At 51.3% G+C, this 26,348-nt stretch overlaps 1 protein-coding gene across 1 annotated transcript in view; it reads left to right on the top strand.

The window, feature by feature from the left end:
• The window catches only part of PAPPA (pappalysin 1), a 235,286-nt gene that overhangs the window by 145,447 nt on the left and 63,491 nt on the right, over positions 1 to 26,348 (top strand). Inside the window, exons 11-12 of the mRNA XM_032307751.1 lie at positions 23,268 to 23,381; positions 24,293 to 24,428. Coding sequence (XP_032163642.1) covers positions 23,268 to 23,381; positions 24,293 to 24,428 — 250 coding nt within the window. The remainder of the gene's footprint in view (positions 1 to 23,267; positions 23,382 to 24,292; positions 24,429 to 26,348) is intronic.

Genomic DNA, 26,348 nt, shown 5'->3' with positions numbered 1-26,348 from the left:
GCCAGGAATTCCCAATTCAGCACTAGCAGCCGGTTCTAGAAATGTTTAAAAAACGTCATTCAAACAAGGGAATTAACACACTGGGAATCTCACATGAGCAAGAGCGGAGGTAGCAGCTGTGTTTCAAAACCACCCAAAGTGTTATTATGGCCGCTGAAGTAAGAGAAAGGAGAGAAGGAACTGTCCAGCCTTAGCATTCGAAAGCAGACTTCACCGGGCAATTATTCCAGTCCTGTAAGGAGGGGCTGTCAGGAATTATGGGTGATTATCTCTTCCTAAACAAAAATCCAATTTCAAAAAATCATTATAAATACTAGCTCTTCGATCTACAAAGAGGAGATGAGGAAACAAAATCATCCTATTGAATTATTCATTGTAACCAATTTTATTTTAATGAAATCGACTAGGTTCCATTACTCTGGGCTTGGACATAATCTTTGTTACAAGGAGACTTCAGCTGTAACTAAATTTGCCATAATGAGATCAGCTCGCTGGAGAATACAGGGTCAGGGGAGGGGGTGTGTTGCTGGCTGGGTGCAGGGCCCGGCAGGGAGCCTGGAGGGCGGCAGAACAAAAGTCTCCTGAATTCCCCCGACTGAAAGCAAATGCCTAGAAGTCACTCACGCACTGTCCCCCCCACAACCCCGCCATGCATAGTCATGCCCGTGCACGGGTGCACAGACAAACAGCCTGTGTGATTCTGGGTGAGGTTCTCCCTGCAATGTAAAGGCGGCTCCCTTCTGACCGCATGGAAGAGGAGGACATATGACCGTGGCCTTCATTATTACCCTGGGCACTGATTAGAGGAGGCTGCTGGTTAATTTTCACCCAGTCAGGGCGTCCAGTGAAGAGGTTGATGGCTTGAAAGAAGGAGCTGCAAGGTTCTTAGAGGCACCACGTGCCTCTTGCCTTCCCCCGATGCAATTAACCATCTCCTTTTCCTCTTCCTCCTTTCTTTTTCTGTCTCTCTTACACACACATGAATGTGCTTGCACACACACGTGAAATTCCGATGTAGGGCCCTGGGTCCCAGGGAGAGTGGAAGGCGGTGCAAGGTCACAGGGGTGTACTGGCCATTACATTGGATCCTTCCATGCTCCACAGCCAAGCCCCTCTCTTGGAGACACTGAGAGGCAGAGCGCCTTCCCCAGAGCCACACAGCCCAGAAAGGAAGACTCTAAGATTAGGATCTTGTAGAAGATGCCAGTGAGATTGGGAATATGCAGTCATCTCTGTAAATCAGAAGTCAGTGGACACCTGGGAAACTGCAATGGGAAACAAGCAGGGAAAAATGCAGCTGGGTAGATCCTATTATTGGTGTCACTGCAAATGCCCTGAGGCACTTGGATTCTCCTCTAGCAGACGCCTGAGCACTGCCCATATCTCTGAATTCAGGCTGTTCCCACTCCCTTCCAGGCAGACTGTTCTGAGGTCCCCTGGTGGGCATTCACTAGGACACTCCTTTAACTTGGGGGGAGGGATGAAGTGACCACAATTGTTCTTTGTTCCTCTTTAGAAGCCTTTTTTGTCCTACTCTCTGTCACTCCCCCTGATGCTATAAACATGGTAAAGGCAGGTGTTTGTAGGATAGGTGCCTACCTCTGTGCCACAGCCCCTGGGCTTGTAAGGTATGAGAATTCTATCAAGAGGAGTAGCCCCATCAGAACAAGCTGGCAGATTCTCACTGGAATGGCCTCAGAGCCACACTCATCATGCTTCGTGAGTCTGCAGAACTGCTAAAAACTTGAGTTTCAATTCTGTAAAAGCTCTTAGCTTCTAATAATTTCCAGTCTCTCGCATGTCCATTCTCCTCCAAGATCCCCAAATTTGGTTAGGGCTACGCTACTCCACCCCAAGCCCTGAGTCGTGTATCCAGACGTTATCAGAGCCATCAGAACTTCCAGTGTGCAAACTGGGCTGAACACCCTCTCATAAGAGACATTCTTTGGATATTTTGGCCATGCACCTTCCCGGCCCAGCTGGAATTCAAGAAGTCCCTGAGACAGAACAAAAATGGAAATGAACCGGAGGAATCAAGTTATCTCTCTTCAGGGAACCTCAGAAATGGTTTGGGTTAAGTGCTTGCAAAAATTTCATCTTGTCCTAATTTTGTGTCCATGTTTTGCATTTCTCTAGTGCTTTGCACCATAGGCTGCCAAAACGAGATGTAGATATTGCTTCCTCCTGCCCCCGCCCCCAGCATTTCTACCCCAGCCCGTTTCCTCCTATCTGGACAGGCACCCCCCTCCTGCAGTGGCCCAAGGAGGAAATGGAAATCCTGACTATCTGGAATGCACAGGGCTCTCCAGGGATTACAGACGATCAGCCATCCAACCAATTTATTTGGTTAATCCTTTGAGGGTAAAGCTTAGACCAAGCATTTCCAGGGCAGTAGTTTCAAGGCCAAAATAAAGAAAACCTTTCTAAGAATGAGAAGCATTCACAGGGGGTCGGAGTGCCGTGTGATCTACTAAGCTTCACCACAGTAAGGTGAAGGCTGAGCTGGTGGTCGAATGGGAGATCCTGGCCTTAGACGGCCGGTGAGAGTTTGGACATCTCTCCTTCTTTTGAGATCGATTCTCTGACTTTCTGTTAATCAGCGGGTCATTGGCCACATCGGTCCTTTGCCACTTTACCTTGAGTTGCTGTGACCAGCTTCCAGGCACGTTCATAACGCTTTAGGCCTCCATTAAAATAACAAATCATAATTTGTCTTGAATTATGTATTAATTCTCTTATTCATTGGCCCGAGCAGGAATCTATTTGACTCTTACACTGTGGAGCATGAGTAAGTAAAGAGGGAGGTAGTTCATGGAAAACATGGGACTGTGGCTTTGCCCTCTTCACCTCTCCTCTGACTTGGGAACCTTGAGCAGATGACTCCTTGGGAACTTTAGTTTCCTCTTTTGGAAAGTGGGAATGACAGCGTCGACCTGGTGGACATTGAGAGAATAGTAGAGAAGATACCTAGCACCTCCACCCGCCCCTCCACTTTCTGGGTAGTTCAAATGTTAATTCTCTGTCCCACTCATGTAAGGCTTCTCCCCTTCCCCCTCCCCCAGAGGCCACAGGGACCCACCCTTCTGCAGAAGCTCAATCAACATTCCCTTGAGTTAGACATTGCTGTGTTAGCACGTGTCTCCTGCAACCTCAGGACTATACCAGGCATGTTAAGAAACTCCAGAGAGGCGCTGGTCCTTTTGCGGCCCTCAGAGGGCTCACCATTTCATTGGAGGGGTGTGTCCGACTACAGACAGCAGCCAAAGACCCAGGAGTGGGAATCAGAGGGAGTTTCCCTGAGGAAGAAACTACAGTGCTATCAGCTTACTCAGCCAGCAGGGATAAGAGCCAGCAAGTGGGGAAGGAAAAGTCCTTCGCCCACTTTCTGAAGACCTTGCACAAATTATAAAAATAACATTTATCAAGTTCATCCAGCTTCTGCATCCAATTCCTTGAATCCTACTGAAACTGCTACAGACATAGGAATGAATCACTGGTCTCACTTTCCTGGTTCCGACAGCGAACCTCAGAGGGTCGAATGAGCAGCTTTGGGACTCACTCCCGAAGGGGCCAGAACCGGGGTGCTGACCCCTGTGTTCGTCGTACGAGCTCAGGTGCAAGACGGAGCCACTCCTGCCTGCTGCCGCGAGCGACCCTGGAGAAGCAGCCGGGAGAACCAATGTCTTCTGCATCTTTTCATACATAGTGTGCATTCAAGGAACACCCAGAATATGGAATTTGCTGCCCCAATACCCAAATTGCTAGTCACCATTTCTAGCCTGCTGTGCAGACCACCCACTGTTTCCGCCATGTGGTGTAAACTCCGCATGTAGACACTCATCCTCTTAGGTGAAGCATTGCTTTCTCCAGAAGGTCATTTAAAATGTGTTTACGAAACTATGGGGGGTGGCTCTAGGACATGTCTTAAGTTGCTGACCCCAAAGTGTAAAAAAGATTTCTCAGGTCTATGCCTAGTTATTTCTGGGTTGTAGGTGCAAGCAAGAAGAAAGGCACAAAGAGGACAGCTGTGGATGGAAGAGGTAATTTTGCTCAGTTTCCAGGGTTGTTCCCAGGCGTGTTGCAAGCCCTGCGCTCTATGCAGGAAACCCAGCAGCTCAACAAGAGAATCACAGAGTAAGAGCTCTCCTCGGTGGCCACCAAGTCCAAGCCAGGAAGCAGGGGGCATTTCTCTGTGCATTCGCTATCCTCACGTTCAGAGCAGAGAGCAGATAACCATTGGGTTCTCTGAACACAAGAGTAACGGATCTGCACGAGCACTTACGATGCAGTATAGGGAGAGTGGGGGGGGTCAGGAGATTGACACGGGAAGGAGGTGGAGACAGACAGACAGACACCCAGCAAACCAATAAGAAATAGAAGGAACGCTGAGAAATGTGCTTATAATGGTGTGCAGGGACATCCTTCCGATGCTTGGAATTTAGATGTTATCCTAAGTGCAGGGGGGAGCTTTTCAGACGTGAGAAGCACGGAGCTAGCAGAATCAGATGTCCGTTTGAGGAAGGGGAGAGACCTCTGCCGGACACCTCCCGTGTGCGAGACCCTGTCCTGGGGCTTTAAAGCACATGGTCAAACTGAGAGGTTTCCCCTCCCTTTCGCAATGAAGAAACTGAGGCTCCGGGAGCCGAAGCACCTCACCCATGGCCCTCCTCCCCTTTCCCTCTACCTTTCCATACACCACCCTATGGGCCCTCCCCTGAATCAGCCCTCCCCACACCCCCTCCCCGCCCCCAACCAGGACCAGCAGTTTCCAGAGCTCCTCAGATGATCTGATTTGCAAAGCACAGAGGGAAATTCTGGCACTCACCCCCAGCGGGGAGGTCACTTCCAAGAGTTCTCCTTTCCTAGCACGTACCTTCACCAAAGCGTGCCTGTCTTCTCGCTGGTGAAATGCGATGGCCTCTGCCCGTGGTGGCACGAGGAGGACCGGCGGAAGGAACACACTGACATTTCAGAGAAGATTCCAAGCAGTTTCCCCAAATACCCATGGGATGTGCTTTCTCCCGGTGGTTTATGAATAATTTTTCAAGAGCACATGTGCAAGTCATCTAAGGAGACAGAACAGAAAGTCCCGTGGCTCGTTACAGTCTGTCCCATTGATGTGGGGCACCAGAATCCCCTCCAGGAGAATAAGAAACAGTGCCTGCATCAGAACGGAGCCCCTGGGCTGGTCGCTGTGACCGCCCCGAGTTTGTCATGGCAGCCTCGGCCTGGCAGGGACTTGAAGGCGGCAGAATTACTCACGATCCCGGCAGATGGGTCCACCACCAGACTCTCTTCCCCTCCCTCCTCACTCCTTCTCTCTGTGGGTATTTATTCAAACTTAAGAAATGCCAGGCATCATGACTGACCCTGAAAAACTTTGGATGAGGAGAGTCTTAAAGGAAAACAAGGTGAAATTTCGGGTCAGTTTCATGGGGTTTCCAGCTCCGGGGCCCACCACTTACCTGCCCCCTCACTTTGGGCAAGCCGGTTCTCTTGGCTTCTCCCCAGCTTCCTCCCCATGAACGAGGAGTAATAATACAGACACGACAGGTGCCTGTCAAGAGTGACCGTGGATCCCAAACTATAGTGTTTCCTTCCAAGATCAGCTGAAAGATTTCCTAATGAAATGCTTCTTTCTGTCAATGAAGTTTCAGTGGTTGATGTATCCAATTAGGAACAACCCAGTTTGGTCTTTATTATTATTATTATTATTATTTTTAAGCATACTCTTTGGGGCACAAGGAGAGAGAGACTTTGAGTCTCTTGGTCTTACTCCACTTAACAAAGATTTGACTTTGCTTAAGCAACTTCCCCTAAACCTCTCAAGCCCCTGTGTGCTATGAAACGATTCTGCTCTTCGGACTGAAAATCGGGAGGGGTGTGTTGCCCACCTACAACGTCCGAAGCATCGTGTTCAGCCGTGGGTGGAGGTGGAGACAAACCCGTGAACTTCAGCCCCGCCCTTGAGCAGCCTACGTGGAAGAAAGGACAGGGACCCTGAAATCGCGCAGAACAGAGGTCAGCAGGGTGCTGTGGCCCACGGACAAAGGCAGCTGGCCACGGAGAGCCGTGCACAGAGTGGGGATCCGTGCCCAGCCCTTGCAGGCACACACTAGCCACGTCCTCACCAGCCGGGACGGTGCCACGTGGAACATAGGGGGCCCGGTTTGGGGAATGAGTCTTCATTTCTTGCCTGCTAGTGGCCTCCTGACTCGGAGCCCAAGAACAAGCACAGCTCTGTGGTTTAGGGCTGCTTCCACCGGTTCTCCGGGGAGAGCAGCTCTGGCCCTGCCAATCTAGCCCACTGCCCCTCTAGGAAGATTCTTTCGTCTTCCCTCCAAGCTCGCCCTGCTCGTGCCTCGTTGGGTCTCCACGTCTTCTTTCCCCACTCAGAATCAGGCCCCGACTCCTTCCTTCCGTCCCTGGCGTTCACTCAGGACCCCGGAGGACCTTCTCCGTTCCTGCGCTGTTCATTTTCTTTTCTTTCTTCTCTTCCCTTTTTTTTTTTTTAATTGTTTCTGTTTTAAGTGGGGGCACCGGCGTGTAGCCAGCATGGCCTTTGCTGTGTAATTTAGTTTCATGTTCTGTACCCAAGAAACACGTAAAAAATGTAAACAGCGTTCACTCTCTGGGGTTGCAGTGCACTTAGGAAGCGAGAGCCAGTCCGGCTTGCTGAGCCCGCTGCTTTGGCGGTATTGAATTCTGTCCCCAAAACCACATGCTCATTTCCCTATGTCTGAAAGTAAACTTTCTCAAGCCAGGCCCAAAGGATGGGGTTCCGAGGAGAGCTGAGGTTTGGCTCCGCACTGGGATTTGTTTTTGTTTGTGTTTGTGTTGCAAGCCCCCTGCTCCCACCCCAACCCACCAGCCTTACTTCGTGAAGTCACCTGGGCGGGTTATCTACAGACCTAGACCCAAAAAAGGCCCTTCCACCCTCTCTTCCTCCCCAGCCTTGGTTCTCTTCAAACTCCCCTGATGTTTCCACCAAATCCAAGTCCCAAGAGGTCCTAAGTACACTTACACACAGTCCTTTCAAGGGAGGGACGGGCTCCTTTGGGCTTGGGAGAGGTGCCCCTGCCGAGAGGCATGCTTTTGTGCCAGGTCAGTCCCGCAGAGATTTCCTGGGATCCTGCCCTCCCCCGGGCCCTTGCCCACACTGGACCCTTCTATGCTGTTGGTGAACGGGCACACTTGGCTTGTATCTGCATTTCTCTCCGGCCTGGGCCTGGGATACAGCAGTGTGGCGAGAGAGCTGGTCTGCTGGCAGGATACAGCTTTCAGGAATGTGAGTGCTGTCTGAGTGATGTCCCTCCAGGTCTGTGGTGCTGCCTGGAAGCAAGGAGTCTGGGGAAAGAATACCAGTCCCGTGCAATGCGAGGAAGCAGAGAAACTGGCAGGTGTCAGGCAGCTCGGGGCAGGGCCTTGATGTCCCAGAGAAGGCAGAACTGTTAGGAGTCCAGGCTTTAGAGCAGCTGTCCAGACGAACTTCCAGTGAGTAGAAGTGTTCTGTAAGTGCACTGTCCAACAGCCTAACCTCTAGCCGCCTGCTGAAACGTGGCTTGCAAAACCGAGCACCTGTTCGTTTCATTTAATTTCCACTGAAGTAGCCCTATGGGGGTAGTGGGCTACCAGTTGGACAGAGCTGATCTAGAGTCTGTCCCTTCCCAGAGCTGACACTTACAGGAAGGTCTCAGGGGGGTTACTCAGCCTTCTCATCTGTGCATTGGGGACAGTAAGCCGTAATTGTAATTCCAGAAAACAGCACAGGTAATACAGTTGGAGCAATGCTTGACCTACAGTAACTGCCACCTAAATCCGTTCAGTTCAGTCATTGCATTTACCTCCTTTTAGCCAACCTGGGTAGTAGGAACCACATTCCCATTCCACAGAAGCCGAAGCAGAGGTTCACACGTGGTGGGACAGGGGCCAATCCAGTTCCTTCAGGGTCCACACCACCTTTCCAATCAATTGTTTAAAGATAGTATTTCTCTTTTCCAGAGTGACCTAGGACACGTTAATCTTTTTTGTGAAAGTGTCTTAAATTCTTTTAAGTGTGCACATATCTTCAATGGAGAAATTTGGCCTTGGAGTACATCATTCACCATAAACATGGATCCCTGTGGTCTCTTACCTGCCAAGCTTTCTGTGTGTCTTCCTACTTCCTTAACATCCAAAGGCCTGAGCAGGCAGGGCCATACATGGTCCTTGTCAGACCCTCTGCACCACTCACTGCTGGACGGGTGCACCCCAGGTAGAACGAGTGACTGGCAGCCCCCGGGCGGGTCTTGGGGTTTCCATTTCTCCTGCCCAAAGGAACCATCATGCAACTGTCCACCTCTTGGAGGCTGAACTGTCCTTCAAGGTCCAGCTCAAATGGCACCTGGCCATATGGCCCCCTCTGACCACCCACCCATGTGCAGTCTTAACCCTCCTGATAACAAATAGCCCTTTTGGAACCATCCAGTGACCTACAGCGCAAGCTGCCTTCTACTTTGCGTTTCCCGCGTCCACACCTTTTCATACCAAATGCCCTGTGAGTGGCTAAGGATTTGGGCTCTATCTTTTAACATTTAGGGATTTTCTGTGCTGACCATAGGGTTTCCTGCCTGGGAAGAACTCAGAGGGTGCTTCTGACTTCATTGAATGAGGCCATTGAAAACAATGTCTGCTGAGCGATGTCTGATTGGCTTGAATGTACAAATCAGTGTCTGTAAGTTATTCCCTTGTGGGGCAGGGCAGAGTCCCCCTGATACATGCGGTGGATGACCAGAGTAAGCAGGGCCTTCTTAAGTCCCCTCCTTTGTTCCCTCCATGGCAGACAAGGTGCATGCCATCGTGTGAGTCGGGGAAAAGGGGTCCTGAAAGCACATCCTGGGCCCCAGCCTGACCTCTCTCCAGAGGAGGTACCGGCATCTCATTTTGCAGTGGAGAAGTGTGACCTTCCCAAAGGATTCAAGGTCATCCTGTCAGCATGGGCCAGCAGCTGAGGTCCCAGCCCACATCCCTTTGACTTTAAAATGTGTGTGACTTCCGCTGCTCAGTGGAAGGTTCGGCGACGTGGCAGGTGGAGGGATGATCAAAGAGTTCACATTGTGGGTCCCAGATCGCGCTGCTGCTTCGACACCCTGCTTTCCTGCAGATGTGTGTTGCCTCGGCCAAGCGCACCCCCGGGGAGGAAAGCATCACTCTGTAAGGTCTCTGTCCCTCAGCAGAATCTGCTCGTGATGTGCTGGACATATAAGTCAGCCATGCCCATGGGGCATTTGGTGAGCAAAGGCCCCAGATTACATGTCACAGCCACTAGCCCTGTCTCTGAAATCTGGAGGGACAGGCTGGAGAGCAATGCTGCCCTTGTCCTTGAGAATGAAAGCCCTTCTTTGCACTTCAGGCTCAGCAGGCCACTGTTAAAAGGCTAAAGCAATCCTTGTCCTCTTGTTCCTTGCATAAGTCAATGCCCCACATCCTTTGGGGCCTCTTTCTAGGAGAAATCAAGTTCGAGGCTGCCTGGGTAAGAGCACTCCCTGCTCTTCCAAAGCAAAGACATGGGAGTCAATCCCTCCCCAGTTTCCAGCCCTGGCTCCCCAGGGTTCTAGGAAGAGATGAGGGAATCCTGAGCATGGCAGTGAGACCCCAAGGACAGTGTGCTTGGCATGGTCATCTTGGCACCAGGTGGGAGGGTTCCCTGCAGGGCACGTGACTCGGACATCGTGGTAGATGCAACTTGGAACACACAGATCTTCATTGGGAAAGCTGGAGAAGAGGAGAAAGGAATGGGGAACGTGAGGAAAAACAAAAAGGAACAACCTGGAAACCCCTAGTTTTATGAACTCAAGAAAGTCTGGTTCTTTCAACCACAGATGTTTTTAAGTGAAAAATCACTCCTCTGACCTTTCGTGAATTGGCCTGTGTGGTTAAAACGGCCATTATAACCACTGTTCAGCTAGCTTGGATGTGGTCAATGCTTTTCTGGTTAACCCGTGAATGTCTCAGGACTCCCAGAAACAGAGCAAGAAGAGGTGTATGGGATGCCTAAGACGCACAGCTTGGGTCTGTGCGACTCGGAGCTGAATGGTGGAGCCTTCCGTGTCCCGGGGGTTAGCTCCAGAGCTGGCTGTGTTCTCCACTCTAGAGCCAGTAGAGGGCATTTTGGAGGGACTCTAACTGGAGTTGTGTTCTTCGGCTTTAATGTCTGATTCTCCGCAAGTGGTTTCCAGATGCCTGATTTAGAGCAGACAGCATTGCCTGGGCGCGCTCTAGAGTCACAGCAGCTCAGTATTCTGGGCTAGTGCTGGAAGGGTTTCAGTGCTCAGTGTGCTTCTCCAGAACTGGCGCTACCACTGGGCTCTGAAATAGAAATCGTGGTGTTTCTGGATTCCTGTCTAGAGTCAGCAGTGTCTCAAGATTTTCATCTTCTCGCCGGCAGCGTCTCTGTGTTCTGATCTCGGGTTGAAGGAATGCTTCGGTTGAAGTTCACAGTGCCCTTTGATCTGATCCGGAGTCTACCCTGCTTTTATAGATCCTGATCTAGAATTCATGAAATTGCATGAATGGCTTTCAGTACAAATTCTGAAAAGAGAGAGAGAGAGAGAGAAGGAGGTTTAGCAACTCAAAAAGATAACAGCGTGTTTTTAAAAAGCCATGTGCTCAGAACTGTGCTTGCAGCAAGAGATCTGCATCTCGAGCTTTGTCCTTCATGCCTCTGCTGTTGACATCATCTGGGAAGCCAGGGTTGTCGTGGCTCAGCTCTGGCCCGTTCTCTTTCTTCTTTCTTCTCTCCTCCGGCCTCTGCTCTCCAGAGCCCAGGTGACGTTAAGAGTTGGCGGCTCAGACCTGGCCCTCAGGCAGATTGCCCTGGCATCCTTTTTCTCTGTGCCCCTCCCTCAGCCTGAACATACCTCGAACACAGATCCAACCACGCTGCTCTCTGGTGCTTCTAGAGCCTTTTACCTCCCCGCTCCCCCCACAGGGGGCTCCTTGTGAGAAGGAGCTTTACCTTTATGGTCTTTTACATCTGGGATCCATTTCCACCCTGTAGACCAAGGTGAATAAGGAACGTACATATAAATATAAATGAAATAAGTGAATGAATGAATGAATGAACAAACGGAGAGAGAAATAGAAAAATTCGAGGTTTGGCTGGAAAAAAAATCCGAGTCTCCCTAAAGGAAAGAGATTTCTGGGAGCCCTTAAACCCCTGCCTCTTACCCTTAAGAATTTCCAGAAGGTCCCAGCACGCCCTCTCCCAACCCCTTCAGCATCTTACTGGGCCGTGAAGTCACCCACGGACCATCTGGTTGGGGATCCCGTGTCCCTCCTCTGTGCCGGGAGATCACGTAAGCTGGACAGCAGCCTCCAGATGTTAGCAGTTTCTGCTCATTTCCCCCCCCCCCTTCTCAACAACAATAATAATAATTAAAACAAACAGAGGCCTCATCCCCTACCCACACCCCTGAAATTACAAACAGGTGGGCCTGATGCCCTTCCCCCTTCCAAAGGCTTCCCGGTCCCTAAAGCCCAGCCGCTGACCCTCAGCGAGGCCTGCCCTGGGCCGAGCCGGACAGGACAGTCAGGACAGCCGCCCCGGGGCTTGGGCCGCGGGCCTCAGGAAGGGGGACGTGGGCCATGTCATGAGAAGTCCCGGTGCTGGGCTTTCCCTCTCCCGGGCTCCCACCCCCAAAGCCTTGGCCTCCAAGTTAAATGGATGTATTTTGGAAGACTAGGTGGCTTAAGAGATTAGTAATGAGATCCCAAGTCTTTCACTGCTGGGTCAGGAGTTCAGAGGCGGGCCTGGGTGACTGGCGAATGGCATAATTACGGAGCCGGGGGCAGGCCTACGGAGGGCCCCTGTGAAATGAGCCCAGCCAGGCCTTTCAAGGGAGGAGCTGTCAGCAGCACAAAAGCCGACCGCCACATCCGACACTAATCACTCTCCCTTGTTAGAGGATTTACTGGCTGGAGAAGCTCGAGCCCCTGCCCAGTGCCTCCTCAGAACGGCTGTCTGGGCTCCAGCGAGGGGCACGGCCTAACGCCTGGCTCCCCTGTGCGCGAGGTGGGGAGATGCCACCCACCCCTCCGGGGGGGATGGTGCAAACCGGCCCCTCACTCTGTACGAACCGGTGACCAGTGTCAGCATTCAGAATGATCGTCGCTGCTGCTGTGCTGATGATGTCTCCCTTGGCCGCACCTGGAAGCGGGTGAATGGGACGTTCCCCTGCCCCGTGACACAGGCTGAGTTTAACAGAGGTGAACGCAGCTGGGCCATCGCCCTCAGTGCCTCCTGATCGACGTCTGTGCTCTGGAGCCCTCCGTGTCCTCCCCTGTCCCGCCGGAGATAGATGTGGAGTAACTGGGGCCGGCGGGTGTCCAGCCTGGACCTCACCGGCCTCGACAGGTGTGGCTTTGGCAGGATCCATATCTGTAGAGTGAGTGAGGGCGGGGATGCCAGCCTCCCAAGGATGCACGCATCCTTGGGTCTGCACGCATGTGGTTGCTGGTTTCAGCTTGGCCCTGCCACCTCTCCCAGATGCTTTCTCAGGTCTCTTGAGTACACTTCACCTTTAAAAGAAGGTTGGGGCATCCAGTCGGTGTCCCCTAGAACCATAGAATTGATCGTGAACCATTTCTCCTCCAAGACATGTAGTTTCACTGCAAAAGTGTTAATGTGCTTCAGGACACCGACGTCTTCAGTGAGCTCCTTCATCTGTTCCGCTCCAAAGCCTGGCTGCTTCTCGGTGGTCATTTGGATTGGGCCAAGGGTTAGGACCCCAAACCTCAGGATTTTGGACATGTGGGGAGGTGTGGGCCTGAAGATCTTAGACCCTGGTAGAGTGTGGAATACTTAATGTGTTAGGGACAGACCTCGGGGGCATTGAGGGGCTCATCACCCCAAGACAGAGCCCCATGGCTGGAGGGCATCAAATGCCAAGTGATCTTATCTAGAAGTGTCTCCTGGGTGGGGGCCCTGAGGTCCGCAGCTGGGTACAAGGAAGTAGGCATCTCTCCGCTCTGCACACCTGCCCTTGTACACAGGAAATACGTCTTTGCTTGATTGTCTGTCCATGCCAAATAATAAGTCTCAAAATTGAAAGAAAGGCAGTCCATTTCTCCCCCTGCTCTCTATCTCTAGAAGGCAGGCATCAAAGAGGAAGGCTGTTTTGGAGGCCTGGGAAAAGTGATAATTGTTTCTAATGGTCACTATGAGAAAGCTCGGCTCTTCTTCCTCTCTCTGTCTCTTTCTGCTTCTCTCTGTTTCTAGCTCTGTCTTTTCTCAGTGCTATTAAGTGTGTAAAAAAGAGGTCGGCGTGGGAGGGGGGGGGGGTTGGTGGTGTGTGTGTGTGTGTCTGTCTGTCTGTCAAACCTCAGTTGTCCTTAAAGTGCTATGTGTTCAGGGTGTCAGTTAGGAATGAGAGGCACAGGGAGAAGATGAAGACAGACATAGGAGTGAGGAGAATCCCGGGGCAGGGTGGGGGTACCCCAGGACTCCACAGCCAGGCGAATCTCCACATCTGGGTTTCCAGTGTCTGTATATGCATCGACTAAGACCAGGCATGTGAAACACTTGTTAGAATGTGAGAACCTCCGACGGGGTTCTCTCGCGACATCTTTCTTAAGCTATATGGCATCGAGCAAAGGAGCAAATGCTGTTAATTTATAGGACAGAATTTTTGAGTGTTCCCAAACCCAAAAAATAATCTCTCTTTGGCTTTTCTGATACCTAATGAAGGCACTAAATAAGTCGAGATCAGGCACAGATGCTCACAGGCACGGATCAGGGAGCTCTGGTGGCCTGATACGGAGATGCTGAGTGTAGTTCTGGGGAAGCCGTGAGCGGGGTGCCTCTTGCTGCTTGGGGTACACGCTGCCTCTGCAGGACTCGCCACAAACAAACATTGAATGCTGTTTTTGCTTTTGCCTTCTTTCATTAAAGCGGAAATCCTTCGATTTCTTTCAGTTAGCAAAAATGGGTACTAATTTAGGCCTTTCGTTCATGCAAAGGGGTGCAACATGAACTTTGGAAAAGCAGGGGATGCCTGTATGTAGTAGAAGACCAGTAACATTGTTATTGTTGGTAATTCATTCTTGTATTCAACTAGTCTTGGCTTGAGTGCTGACTTTTGGCTTTTCATTGCTCTTGATACCGAAGAGATCAGAAGCAAGTCCCCATGCTTGCCCTCAGTGAGCTAACAGCCAAGTTCAAGGATTGCAAATAGGTTCCTCTCCTGGGCCATTCCTGACCGATAGTGAGTGGCTTGTCACAGTGTTTTATTAAGATGGATTCTGAGGTCTACACTCAGAGGAGCAGTGTGCACCGCTTAATTAATGATGTCTATCCTGAGCAAGGGCTTGGGAGGCAACACTGATGTGTGCCTCAACTGTTCCAGTGGTCTTGAGGACCCACGTCCTCCCCATGAGCGACCAGCCGGTTTCTCATCGAGGAAGTAGAGGTAATGTTAATACCTTCCTCAGAGGGTGGTTGTAAGACCTAAGCGAAATAATGGACTTGGACAGATGCTGGTGGGCATGAAAGTAATGGGAAGAACCACTGCGAATACCAGTGACTACTCCCATCACTTATTTTGTTGTCCATCAAGTGCATGGGAGCCTGGTGATGGACGGGTCCAAACTTTCGGTGCTCACAAATGAATCCAAGGTCTCCTGGGGCCTTCTCTCTACCACGTGGCATTCTCATGTCCACACCCTGGTCTTTTGGATCAAATATGTCAACCCTGCACCACAAGTCTGGCCTTGGATAAGCCACCCTTAGTTCAATGTGGCAGCATTGCTGAGCCACAGCTAGCGACCTGCACTAGACACTGGTGAAGGGGAGAGAGAAATCGGATGTGAGCACTGCCCTTGATGCTTAAGCATGGAGACAGATGGACAGACAAGAAACCACAAGAGGGGTGACGAGAAGCTACTGGAGGAGAGTCTCCACCCACGGGGTAAGAAGGACCACTTGCCTTTGACTCTTAAGCTGTGAGGAAGTCCCAGTGCCTTCTAAACCTTAGACTTCTTATCTCTAAAATGGGGACAAAAACTGCTTATTCCTCCTAGTTATGGTGAGATGATACCTGGTCAGCGCCAGTACTGTGGGCTGTCTGTGAGAGTGGGTGCCCTTTCCCTTCCCTAGCGGAGCACTGAGGACGGAGCACCCTGTTCTGGAAGGGAGAGCCACGCCAGCTTCACAGGGGTGACTTTATTGCATCTGGCCCCTCGCTTGTGGTCTCCGAGGCTTGACCCGTGGTCTCCCAGCTGGCTTGCCCTCCCAGCGTCTTCGTATCAAGGCGTCCTGCCTGTCCCTCTTACAACCTTGCAGCTCTTGGGGAAATACTTTGGCATTGGATCTGCAAGCTTGGAAACTCTCCCTGGGGTGTGTGTGTGTGTGTGTGTGTGTGTGTGCGCAGGCGCGTGCGTGCCCTGCACGTTTATGGGTATCATTAGTATCAGCGTGCTCCCCCACACTCCCCCTCCCCATTCCTTTTCCTCTTTTTTTCTGTGAGACCCATTCCCAGGTCCCTTTGGGTTGAAAGAGGAAATTGGAGAGGACGGGCCAGAGACTTGAAGAGCGCTCCCTCCCTCCTGTGACTGACAAGAGGGCAGGGAGATCTGTGAAAGCGAAATTCAATAGAAACCTCATGGCATCTCCCCTGTGTGGGAAAATACCAGAACTCCCGCCCCCCCCCTCCCCGCTCTCCCTCTGTCTCCCCGCCTTTGTGTACGACGTGTGTGGGTGGAAGATAAACTGGATTTAAAAAACCCTTTGAAAGCAAGACATCGTTAACTCCTCTAATTGAAAGCAGTCTTCGGCAAAGGAGGGGTTTGGAGGCGGGTGCTGGATGGGGTGGCAGGTGGTGCGTGGAGTGGACGGGAGCCCCCGAGTCCTGGGGCCACTGAGGCCACTGTGTCTGTCAGCCCATGCGACCCCAGTCACCGCCAGACATCCTGGCCCATCCCACAGGGGCTTACGGCCTGTCTCTCCCGTCCCCAGTGGGCGCAGTTCCTCATCTATCAGATGTGATGGCCAGAAGCAGATCGCTGAGGATGCCCCCAGCGCAAATATCCGATCTCAAGGCTTTGAGGAGAAGAGCTGCTCTTTGTCACATGCGTGAAAAGAAAAGAAAACAGAAAACACATTGCTGGAATGGCTACAGTAAATGTTTATGTTACCCCTCTGGTGTTTGTGGAAAGGTGGCTATGGAATTAGCCTTCCAGAGACCAGAGGCCTGGGGTCCAAGAGTGGACTTGGGGGCTTCCAGAACAATGCCACTTCTTGATAGAGTCGACACTCTCTCCTGCCTCGTTCACCAGGAAGAGGCTGGGAGTGAAACGCTGGCAGATGGTCAGAACTGAAGAGCCTTTCAAGGCTTCATCTTCCTCTGTCCTTCTGCACACGGGAAGGAGGAGTATCAGAGGAAGTCAGCAGGGGGTCGGTTCTAGCAGGCAAGACTCTCGCCTGGCAACCCAGGACTCTTTCCACCCATCACCCGCCCTGGGGGCAGCCCTGAGGGGGCCTGCTCTGGGCTGCTGAAGCAGCTTCTGTTCAGGCAAAATCCCACCTCCATCCTCCCTGACAGCCCTGAGAGACAGGTGGACGGCCCTTTCCAAGGCGGCCTTCATCTACCATTAAGAGTGTGGGCTGAGTTTGAGCCTGAGAATTGAATCCTGGTTCCACCAATGAGCTGTGTGACCGTAGGCAAAGGACAGGAGCCTCAAGTCCTTATCTATAGAATGGGTATAATCCTAGTACCTCCCTGACAGAGCTGTCCTGAGGCCCGCATGATTTAGTGCACACGGAGACCTCAACGAAGCACCCAGCCTAGGACAGGGACCCTCTAGGTGCCACCACTCTGGCTGTGACTCCTGGTCTTGGGGCACCTGCTGTGTTCTGCCGCCGGGTGACAGGAGCTAGGATTGATGGGAGCTTGAATAATGCACGCTTCTCACCTTGGAAGTCTTCAGAATTCCAAGGGAAAGACTGAGTTCTAAACAACCATTGTCCAACCTGACGGGCGCCGTAACTGAGGTACATAAAGACTGTGTGGACACAACAGAGAGCAGTTAATTCCGCCTGGGGGGTGAGCAGAGTCTCTCAGAGGAGGGGTGATATTTGAGACCGGCTTCTAAGGGTGTGTCACATTTCACAAATGTCACATTTCACTCCCTCCAGTGCCTTGGAGGGAGGTGGGGGGGGAGGGGGGAAGTCGGGGCACAGACATCGTGGTGGTGGAGTCCAGGACCTGCAAGAGAAAGTGTCCCCTGGGGAGAAGGGAGCCCCGCTGTGCACATGTGCGGGTACCCACCAGCTGTGTGGGGAGGGGTGAGGCGGGGCGGTGGCTGGTAGTGAAAGTAGTGACAGGGTGGAAACCGGCTCCCAGAGGCCTTTGCAAGCTGTGTCCGGGAGACTTCCCATTCCATGGTCCGTGGCGGCATGGAGGGGATGGTAAGTAGCAGGGCCGTGGGCTTAGTTCTGTGCTTTGGCAGGTAAAGTCTGAGGACCTTAGAGCAGGGAGAGCAAGAGGAGGCAAAGACAGTGGTAGCTGGTGCCTTCTTCTCCGTCAGCCAAAGGGGAGGTTTTGAATGAGACCAGCACCAGCCCTGGTCCATTGTGACAGAACGCACAGAACATGGCGGCGGAGGGATCAGAGTCTGGCTGCTGACTGTCCTACACGGCTGGGTAGATGACCTTAAAGGAGTTATTTAAAGCCTCTGTGCCTTGTTTCCTCATCAGAAAAATGGGACAATGATTCCAAGCTCTCAGAGGCTGACTGTGGGATAAATGATATTGTGACCTTGAGACCCGTGGTGGATGCTCTGGCTGTGGGCGTCCTCAAGCTACTTGAGGGCCATTCCATACGACTGCTGCATTTCACAGATGGGGAAACTGAGGGTGGGGGAGAGGTCCAGCTAGTAAGTGACATAGCCAGAACTGACCCAGCTCCCCTGTTTCCTGTGGGGGTGTTTAGTGTAAGCCCATCCCTGAACATGACAGGATGTCTAAGGCATTCATGTTAAAGACCAAGCAGGAACACAGTCTCTAACCGCCGCCCTCTCCCCCACCCCCAGGTCCTGCAGGTGTTAAGATGGGACTGGAGGACAGTGGCTGCTCAGCTTCCATCAAAGACTAGAGCTGGGCTTCTCTGGGAGAAAGGAGGGACATAGGCACCCCAATTCCTGTCTGCTCTTTCTACCATGCATGCTTGGGGAAGAGGGAGACATCTCACTGGAGGTGGTCCTCTACACACAAAAAAGTAGGATTGAGGGGCTCCCAGCTGGCTCAGTCAGAAGAGCATGGAACTCTTGAGCTCAGGCCCATGAGTTTGAGACCCACACTGGGTATAGAGCTTACTAAAATAAATAATCTTCTTATAAAAAAAGTAGGATCGAGGGGGTACCGAGCACAGGTAAGGAAAAAGCATCAGTTCTCGGAGCCAGAAAAGTCTGCATTTAAATAACAGTTTTGCTACCTACTTGCTGTGTTATGTTATACAAGATAGCCCACTCTTCCTTGAGCCCAGCAAAAGTAATGGTTTCAGTAAATTACTCTTCAATCCCTCTAAGTCTGGAACTCTAAATCAGAAAGCTTATAGACATTGTTGCTTAGAGGAAAAAGTAGGAGGAATTAGAGCCAGACATCTTCTCCTAGCTGTTGGGAAGAGCTGTCTAGAGTCCATTGAATTGCCTATAAAGGGGAGTGAGTTCTCTGGTTCTGAAGTAATCAAGAAGATACTGGGTAATCCTTCCTCCAGCCCTGAGAATACCTAAGGGAGGATGCTCGCCAGCCCAGCCGCATCTGCTCTTTGCCTAGCATCATTATGTGGCTTTCTCTCCCCCCACCTGAACTGGATCACTTCTTTTACTAATGTACACATTCGTTCAATGAATATCAGGATTTTACTCATTCAAAATACTACTGTATCATGCTTTACTGTGACAAAAGAAGCTGCTGAAAGATCTACCTTTTTTTTTTTAAAGATTTCATTTATTTTGGAGAGAGAGAGAACAGGAGTGGGGGAGAGGGAGAGGAAGAGAGAATCCCAAGCAGACTCCCTGCAGAGCAGGAACCCTGATGTGGGTCTTGATCTCAGGACCCTGAGATGACAACCTGACCCAAAATCGAGACTCAGACTTAACTCACTGAGCCACCCAGGTGCCCTGAGACCTACCTTAACACACGTCTGGGTGTACAATAAGCTGGTGTTGACTACAGCTACCGCGGACTTCAGGAACATCGTCTTCTGGCTTACTGGAAACTTGATGTCTGCTGATCAGTAGCTACCTTTCCCGCCCTCCCCTGGCCCTTGGCAACCACTATTCCACTCACTGATTCTGCAAATTTGACTACTTTAGATTCCCCATGGAAGTAGAGTAATACAATATTGGTCGTTTTGTGGCTGTCTTATTTCCCTTGGCTTGCTGTCCTCAGGGTTCATCCTTACCGTCACATATGACAGGGTTTTCGTTTTGAAGGCTGAGTGATATCCCACTGTGTCGATAGATCCCATTTTGCTCACCCCCTGGCCTCTCGACGGACCTTGAGTTTGTTTCCACATCTCGGCTGTTGTCAGTAAAGCTGCACTGGGCATGCGCGTGCGCAACGCAGGTGCTAGCTGGGGAACCCCGTCTTCATCTGTCTAGGGGAAGCTGAAGCCTAGAGGCTGCCCGTGTTTTTAGAGCCCCCAGATGTGTTGTACAAAGTGGAATGAGTCAAAGGGACAGATCACAGAATGGCAGGGAAGGTAAACGGTTGCTGCGTCCAGCAAGGGTTTGTCGGCATCATCAGAAGGATCTGTGCCTAATGCATCATGGGGGGGGGGGGGAAGAATGACTCACTGTGGGGTCTGAGAGGCGCTGACTGGGAAGAGGGGGAGGTTGGGAGAGACACGGAGCTCACTGGAGCCAACGACACTGGAAAGACGGGAGGAATGGAGATGATGCGTGAGACGGAGCTTGCTTCCTGGGGCTGCTGGGGGAGCTTGAGGCCCCAAGGAGTGTGGGATGTGAGTTTCATGCTTGTTCCCCCACCAGTGTTCAGGGAAATCTAAATTGCTCTGTAATCCTTCATGCGATCACACTTGCTTTTCTTGGAAGGTGCAAAGAAGTGAGTGGATGAAAACAGAGCATGCCCATCGAATCAGTCACCTTGGGATCACACTTGTATCCCTAGTGACCAATCTTGCGGCCAAGGGCAAAGCTCTTTCTCTCAGGGATGCGGAGTCCGGCGTACCACACCACATACCCCCAGTCAGTGACTGCTGAATGAGCAGAATCTGCAAGGTCTATAAAAGCAAGAGGCTTGTGAGTGTTTCCTTCAGCTCTCCCCTGCAACCGGCCCTCCCCACCCCCAGCGTCCCCCCAGGAACATAGATGGTTTTAAGATCAACTGGGGCTTTGGGCAAAGGTTCAGCTGGTTTTGTTTGTTCCTCTCTGATCTGCTCTGACTGTCCCTGGTCAGGATCGCAGCCAGCTTGGAACAAGCACAATCTAAATAGGAAAACAGGAGAATAAAATAACAGCAGTGTGTACCTCTAAAACCCTGTCTAGTGCTGATAGAGCCGACGAGATAAGAGAAAATTGTATTTAAGCAATAAGAGGGCTTTGTTCACGTCTTAGACTTCTCTGACCGTGAATGTTTTAGATGCAGAGATAAGCCCTTGCCCTTCCCCTCTCCTCCCCAGCCCCCAGCACTCCAGAGATGCACTCCACCCCACTCTGCTGGGACAGGCAGCTCAGAATACAGGGGAGAGAATTCCAGAACGATACAGGTCCAGTTGCTGGCCTGGGCTTCAAATGCCATGGAGAGTTTATGCAAAGTCTCGCACTGTTGTCAGATGTAACACGATCCACTGGCAGATCTGCCTGAGCTCCGTCCCAGTTGTTTTGTAGAAAAATAAATAAACTGGAAGACATCTTCCAGCCTAATAAAGTGGCTGCTTTGCCCATACTCTCCTTGGTATTAGGCTTCTAGAGATTTGAATAGCAGAAGCCTTCACCTGCTTCTGGCCAATGAGATGGTTGAATCTCGGCCCCTTCTTGTGCTGAAAGAGGTTACCTGTGATATTCAGGAAACTCATACCATGTGCCCAGAACCCACTGGTTTCTCGGGGAAGGGGTGGGGAATTTTGGCAATAAACAGGTTTCAGTACTTTTTAGTGTTCTTCATGCAGTAAAGCTCTTTTCTTAAGGGAAACATTACATGGTAGCTGTGTATCTAAGACAGGTGAGTGGAGATGCTACAGGTAAAGCAGTAGAGAGAGAAGGAAGCAGATCTCACAGCCTGACCCACAACGGACACCTCCAAGGAACCCTGTGAATCCCTCAAAACCTATGACCTAATCTGACATTCAGATGTCAGAGGTAAACCAGACTCTCCTTCAATGAGGCCAGCATGCCACCGCAGAACTTTTGGGATGACTGATCTGTGATTCTCCAAAGCTGACTAAGCAAATCATCTTCCTCTGGGGTTTCGAGAATGAATTGATGAAGATATTAACAGTAAGGGACACAGGTGAAGCATACATACAGGACTCCATGTTACTTTTGCAACTTTCCTGTAAATATAAAATCACCCCAGTACAAAAAAGAGCTCATTAAAAAAAAAAAAAAAAGGCACTGAGATTGCAGTTGTAGATTACAACATAGGCATCACGTATTTTGTCTTGAGTTTGACTAATGAAATTGATATACCACTTTTCCACTCTGTGTTTCATCTGCACTCTGCACTCCTCTATAGGAATCTCTGGGCGATATATGGTCTTGCTTTGTGTGATTTTTATAAATGACATCATATTGTACCTGTCCATTTATACCTGGTTCCTTTCTCTGTCTTGTTTTTACTTGGTGTTAAGTTTTTACAATCTCTCCATTGAGGTCTTGAACTCAGGAGTAGGGCTTCTGTTTTCAGTGGCCGGGTCCCACACTGGACCTGACATTAAATATTTCTAGTGTCCTCCCTATATATGAATCTAATTCAGGCCTCGTAAGAGTCTTTTGCTATATAGAAAATCTGTCACGTGAATATTTCTTACCTGATGCATCCCTTCCCCAGCAGATGAACGTGTAAGCTAGTCCCAATTTTTTGCTACTACAAATATGGCTGGAATAGGTAGCCTTGATTCTTGTATATATATATATATTTTTTTTTCCCCTCTTTTTAAATTTGTTTTACATGTACATGTGCTTATTAGGATTGATATTAGATTATCTTTCGGGTTTTGTTTTTTTTTTTTAATAGCTTTCAAGAGTCTTAGAGTCGCTAGGTCAGCCTTTCTCCGATGAGTGTAGGGAGACCTGCCCAGGTATAGGATATAGGGAGACCCAGATCCACAGGGGAGGGTTACGAGAGGGGCCACATTCAACGTCAGAGGAAAAACACGAATGCCGAATGGCCTTCTGCGGAAGGTCTGACCAATCTCAAGAACAAGCCAGTTGCCTCTGACCTTTTCCATTGTAGAACTTTTCTGTTTTCTGCTGTACAATTTACAGTAGTACGTGCTGGTGTCGTGTCTCCATGGGTATCTATGCTTAGTGTTCCCTGCAAGCTCCTTGGCATCCATCTCGTCCCACAGTGCTCCGCAAAACGCTGTCTCCCAACAATAGGACTCGAATAAGTGAATGAACTGAAGGACGGAATAACATTTGGATACACAGTAGGCACGCATAGACTCAGTGCGCGTGCATGTGCACACACACACACACGCACACACACACATTCTGTCTCTGGAGGATATGGTCATCCTGTCTGAGTCTTTTCTCTGTCCTTAATACAGCTCTGAGCACAATGCACAGATCTGTGCTAAAATGGTCTGCTTGCAGTTCAACACTCGGTGAGATCCCACCCCTTATCCTGCCTTTTCTGCCACCTTCCCCAAGCTCTAATAGTACGAGGCAGCTTAGCACATTCTAGACTTCTCCGTTCCCCTGAGCCTTTGCTCCTCTCCCTGCACCTGTACTGCCCTTCCCCTGTGTCCACTCTGTTCTTCAGGATCCAGCTCAGAGGTTACCTCCTCCGGCATCTGTCCCCACGAGCATTTCTCTGTCACCTCTGCCGCCAAAACATGTTGTCTGTTCTGCCCCTCATGGTGTTGAGTGCTCCCTGTGCTACAGCAGAATGTGGGCTCCTGGGGGCAGACTCCCGTCTGTGCACCCCTGTGTTCTCCTGTGGTGCTCAGAACAAAATAGGTAGGTAGGGAAGGTGCATCTGATTGAATTTAGTTTAGCTGTGGAGATCCTCTAAAACATTTGTTTTTTTCTTTCTCTCTCCCCAGGTGTGTCGAACCAAGGTGATAGATCTCAGTGAAGGCATTTCCCAGCATGCCTGGTACCCTTGTACCTTCAGCTACCCATACTCCCAGATGGCTCAGACCACTTTCTGGCTCCGGGTAAGCCAAAGCCTCAGGATCTCCAGGAGTGGGCCCCAGGAAGCACCAGCTCCTGTGACCCTTTCACAAGATGGTTTGTCTCCCCACCGAGGGTGTTAATTGTAAGGACAGAGAACAAAACACTTAGCAGTAGGAGGCTTCCTGAAATAGAATCCCTTTGATGCGCATGGAATGCCCCTTATCCTTCTTGTTTTGGCAAAGACTTTGGATATCTTTTGTCTGCCTGGAACCTTCTGTTCATCATTCAAGGCCTTTTAAGATTGTCTTCTCCTCCTTGAAGTCTTAACTGATCCCCACAGAGAAGTGACTGTTCTCTCTCTTCTAGTCCTGTACATGTCCGGTCGTCTGTCAGATGACGCTTGTCACGTGGTATTGTATCGCTGTCATTGGGTCCATCTTCCTGACTAAGGATTAGGGATTGTACTGACTTTTGATCTACATATCACTGACCCACTTTGAACTCCACGGTCTGCAGAAAGGCAAGGGCCATGTCTTCCTTAGCTTTGTCTCCTTGATGCTTTGCACAGAGGCTAGGATAGAGAAGGGACAAATAATAATAATAATAATGCCTTTTTATGTGGTCTTAGGGTATGCCAGACCCTTTGTTCCCATTATCTTACTGGAGACTCACAGCCACCCTGTGATCCAGTTCTTTTACTTAATATATCACTTCGGAGTGAGGGAACTTAGGCCCAGAGAGGCAGAGCTGCCTTTCCCCATCACACAGCTCAGCAGGTGCAGAGCCATGTTGGAGCAGTTTCTGACTTCAGAGCCTGTGTTCCTCACGGCCTCCTTGTTCCCATTACGGACCCGTGCCGAGCGGCCCAGGCCCTGCATGGAAGATGCTTCTTGCAATCCCCGCCCTGTGGCCTGAGTGCATGAGTGACCCTCCTGTGCCTTCTGCATTTCAGGCATACTTTTCTCAGCCAATGGTCGCCGCAGCTGTCATCGTCCACCTGGTGACGGATGGCACCTATTATGGGGACCAGAAGCAAGAGACCATCAGCGTCCAGCTGTTTGATACCAAAGATCAGAGCCACGATCTCGGTGAGCACTCTCTCATGCAGGTGGCTCTCGGGACCGTATCTGCCTAGGGTGGTTCAAGGAGCCACCAAGAGCTAGTTCTTCCATCGTCTTTCCTCTTTCTTGCTTCTCTGTTTGAAGTTCTGCTTACCTTCAAATCAGGAGGCTTTCGTGTGTCCCGAGAAGCCTGGATATGGCAGATAGGGGGTTTGGGGGCCACAGTCCCAGTCCTCCCTTCAAGAGCTCCTTTCTACCAGGCATCCTTAATCTCGGGCACCCCTCTGATCCTCAAAAGGCCCCGGGATGGAGACTGAGCAAAGGCCCTTTCTGCAGATATCAGCATCTGAGGCCCCAAGAGAGGCACTGAAAGACCCCGGGTCACATGGCCAGGTCTCTGGAATCCTAGCCATGGCTCCTTCCCCACCCCAGCCCCCAACATCGTACAGGGAGGTGTCCCGTAGCGCCCCACCGTGGCAGCCATGCCGTTCCTGCCGGCACCACCTGAGGAACTCCCCCACAGGAGGAGGAGTAAGGAAAGACCAGGAATGGGAAGGCAGGTCAACAGCCAGGTCCTGCGTGCTGAGAGGCTGCCTCCGCACCGGGCTGGGGTAAGGGACAAGGCCAGAGTCCTCAGGCAGTCACTTGCACACCCGTCTGTGCACCCATGTGTGCATGGGGCAGAGGAAAGAGCCCCAGCTCCAGGGCCGATGGCCTGGGCTTCCGTCCTGTCCCTGCCACACCCTCGGCTCAAGAAGGTACACGCTTTTCTTGACCTCAGAGCCCCTCCCCTCATGTGGCATCTTGCTCTCCTCATAGTCACAATGGGGCCAACGGTGCCATGTCATTGTCAGAGCGAGAAGGATTCCTCAGGGCTGTGGTGACAGTGGCCCCCGTGAGCGCCCGCACTGGAAAAGCCCTGTTGTCCCTCCCACATTTCCACTCTAACTCTGGGTTGCCATTGCCAGTGTCTGGAATCCCAGGCCAGCCCCGGAGGCCGGCCTCCCTAGCTATGGTTGCGCCATTCCACAGAGAGCTGGGTTCAAAGACCCGTATGAAGCCAGCAGGCAAGGGGTCATCTCAGGGTCAAGCAGAAGCCCAGGGAGCAGGGAGAGGATTTTATTTTGTTTTTATGTTTACTTATTTAGTTAGTTTTAGAGGCAAGGGAAGTGATGGGGTTGGGGTGGGGTGGGGGGGGTCATATGAATAAGAAAGAGAAAGAAAACCCCTCTGGACTTATCTGGATTCCAGAGAAAATTCCCTAAGTGAGAAGCAAATATTTTCCTAGCTGTCGTGCCATTGCAGCGGGCTCTGAGGCGTGGGGAAAGGTCTGGTTCCACAGAAGCGGCTGGGATCCCATGACCCAGTGTCTGAGGCTTCCACGTGTCCCCGTCCCTCCCCGCAGTGTCCCCCGGCCTCTGTCCTCCGATCCTGGCACCCCTTGGGGAGCCTTTGCTGTTCTGAGGGACCAGAGAAGGGCGCCTTCTGGATGGGGAACTGGACGTCCCCAACAGCGCAGGCCTGCCGGGATGCACACGGATTCAGCCCTGAGTTTAGTTGCAGGAAGTGAGTTTGGGGAGCTTGCCGGACTCACATCATTAGGTAGGCTCAGCCGTGATGTGAACCGAGGTCCATCCGACCCCAGAGCCGGTGTCTGTTTCTCCGACTGTATCCCACACGCCAGCATTCCCTTTCCTCCTCTGGGCATGCCCTTCCTCTCTGCCTCCTCCCTTCCTCCTCGAAGCCTGGGGACCTGTTCCCTATTCTAGAAAGAACTGAGGGCTTTGGGATGGGGGCAAGCCCAGGCTCAGCACGGACTGTACATGGCTGGCTGTTGGGGGCACCTCTGGGGAGCCACTTCCTGTCCTTGGTTCCCAGGGTTACCTCTGCAGCCCGGCTACTGCGGTCCGGACCTTGTAGGACTGCTCTTGGGTTCCTGGACTAAAA

Source organism: Mustela erminea, chromosome 12, assembly GCF_009829155.1.
Source record: "Mustela erminea isolate mMusErm1 chromosome 12, mMusErm1.Pri, whole genome shotgun sequence".
Lineage (NCBI taxonomy): Eukaryota > Metazoa > Chordata > Mammalia > Carnivora > Mustelidae > Mustela > Mustela erminea.
The sequence above is the reverse complement of the archived record's forward strand: the minus strand, read 5'-3'. Positions and strand labels throughout refer to the sequence as shown.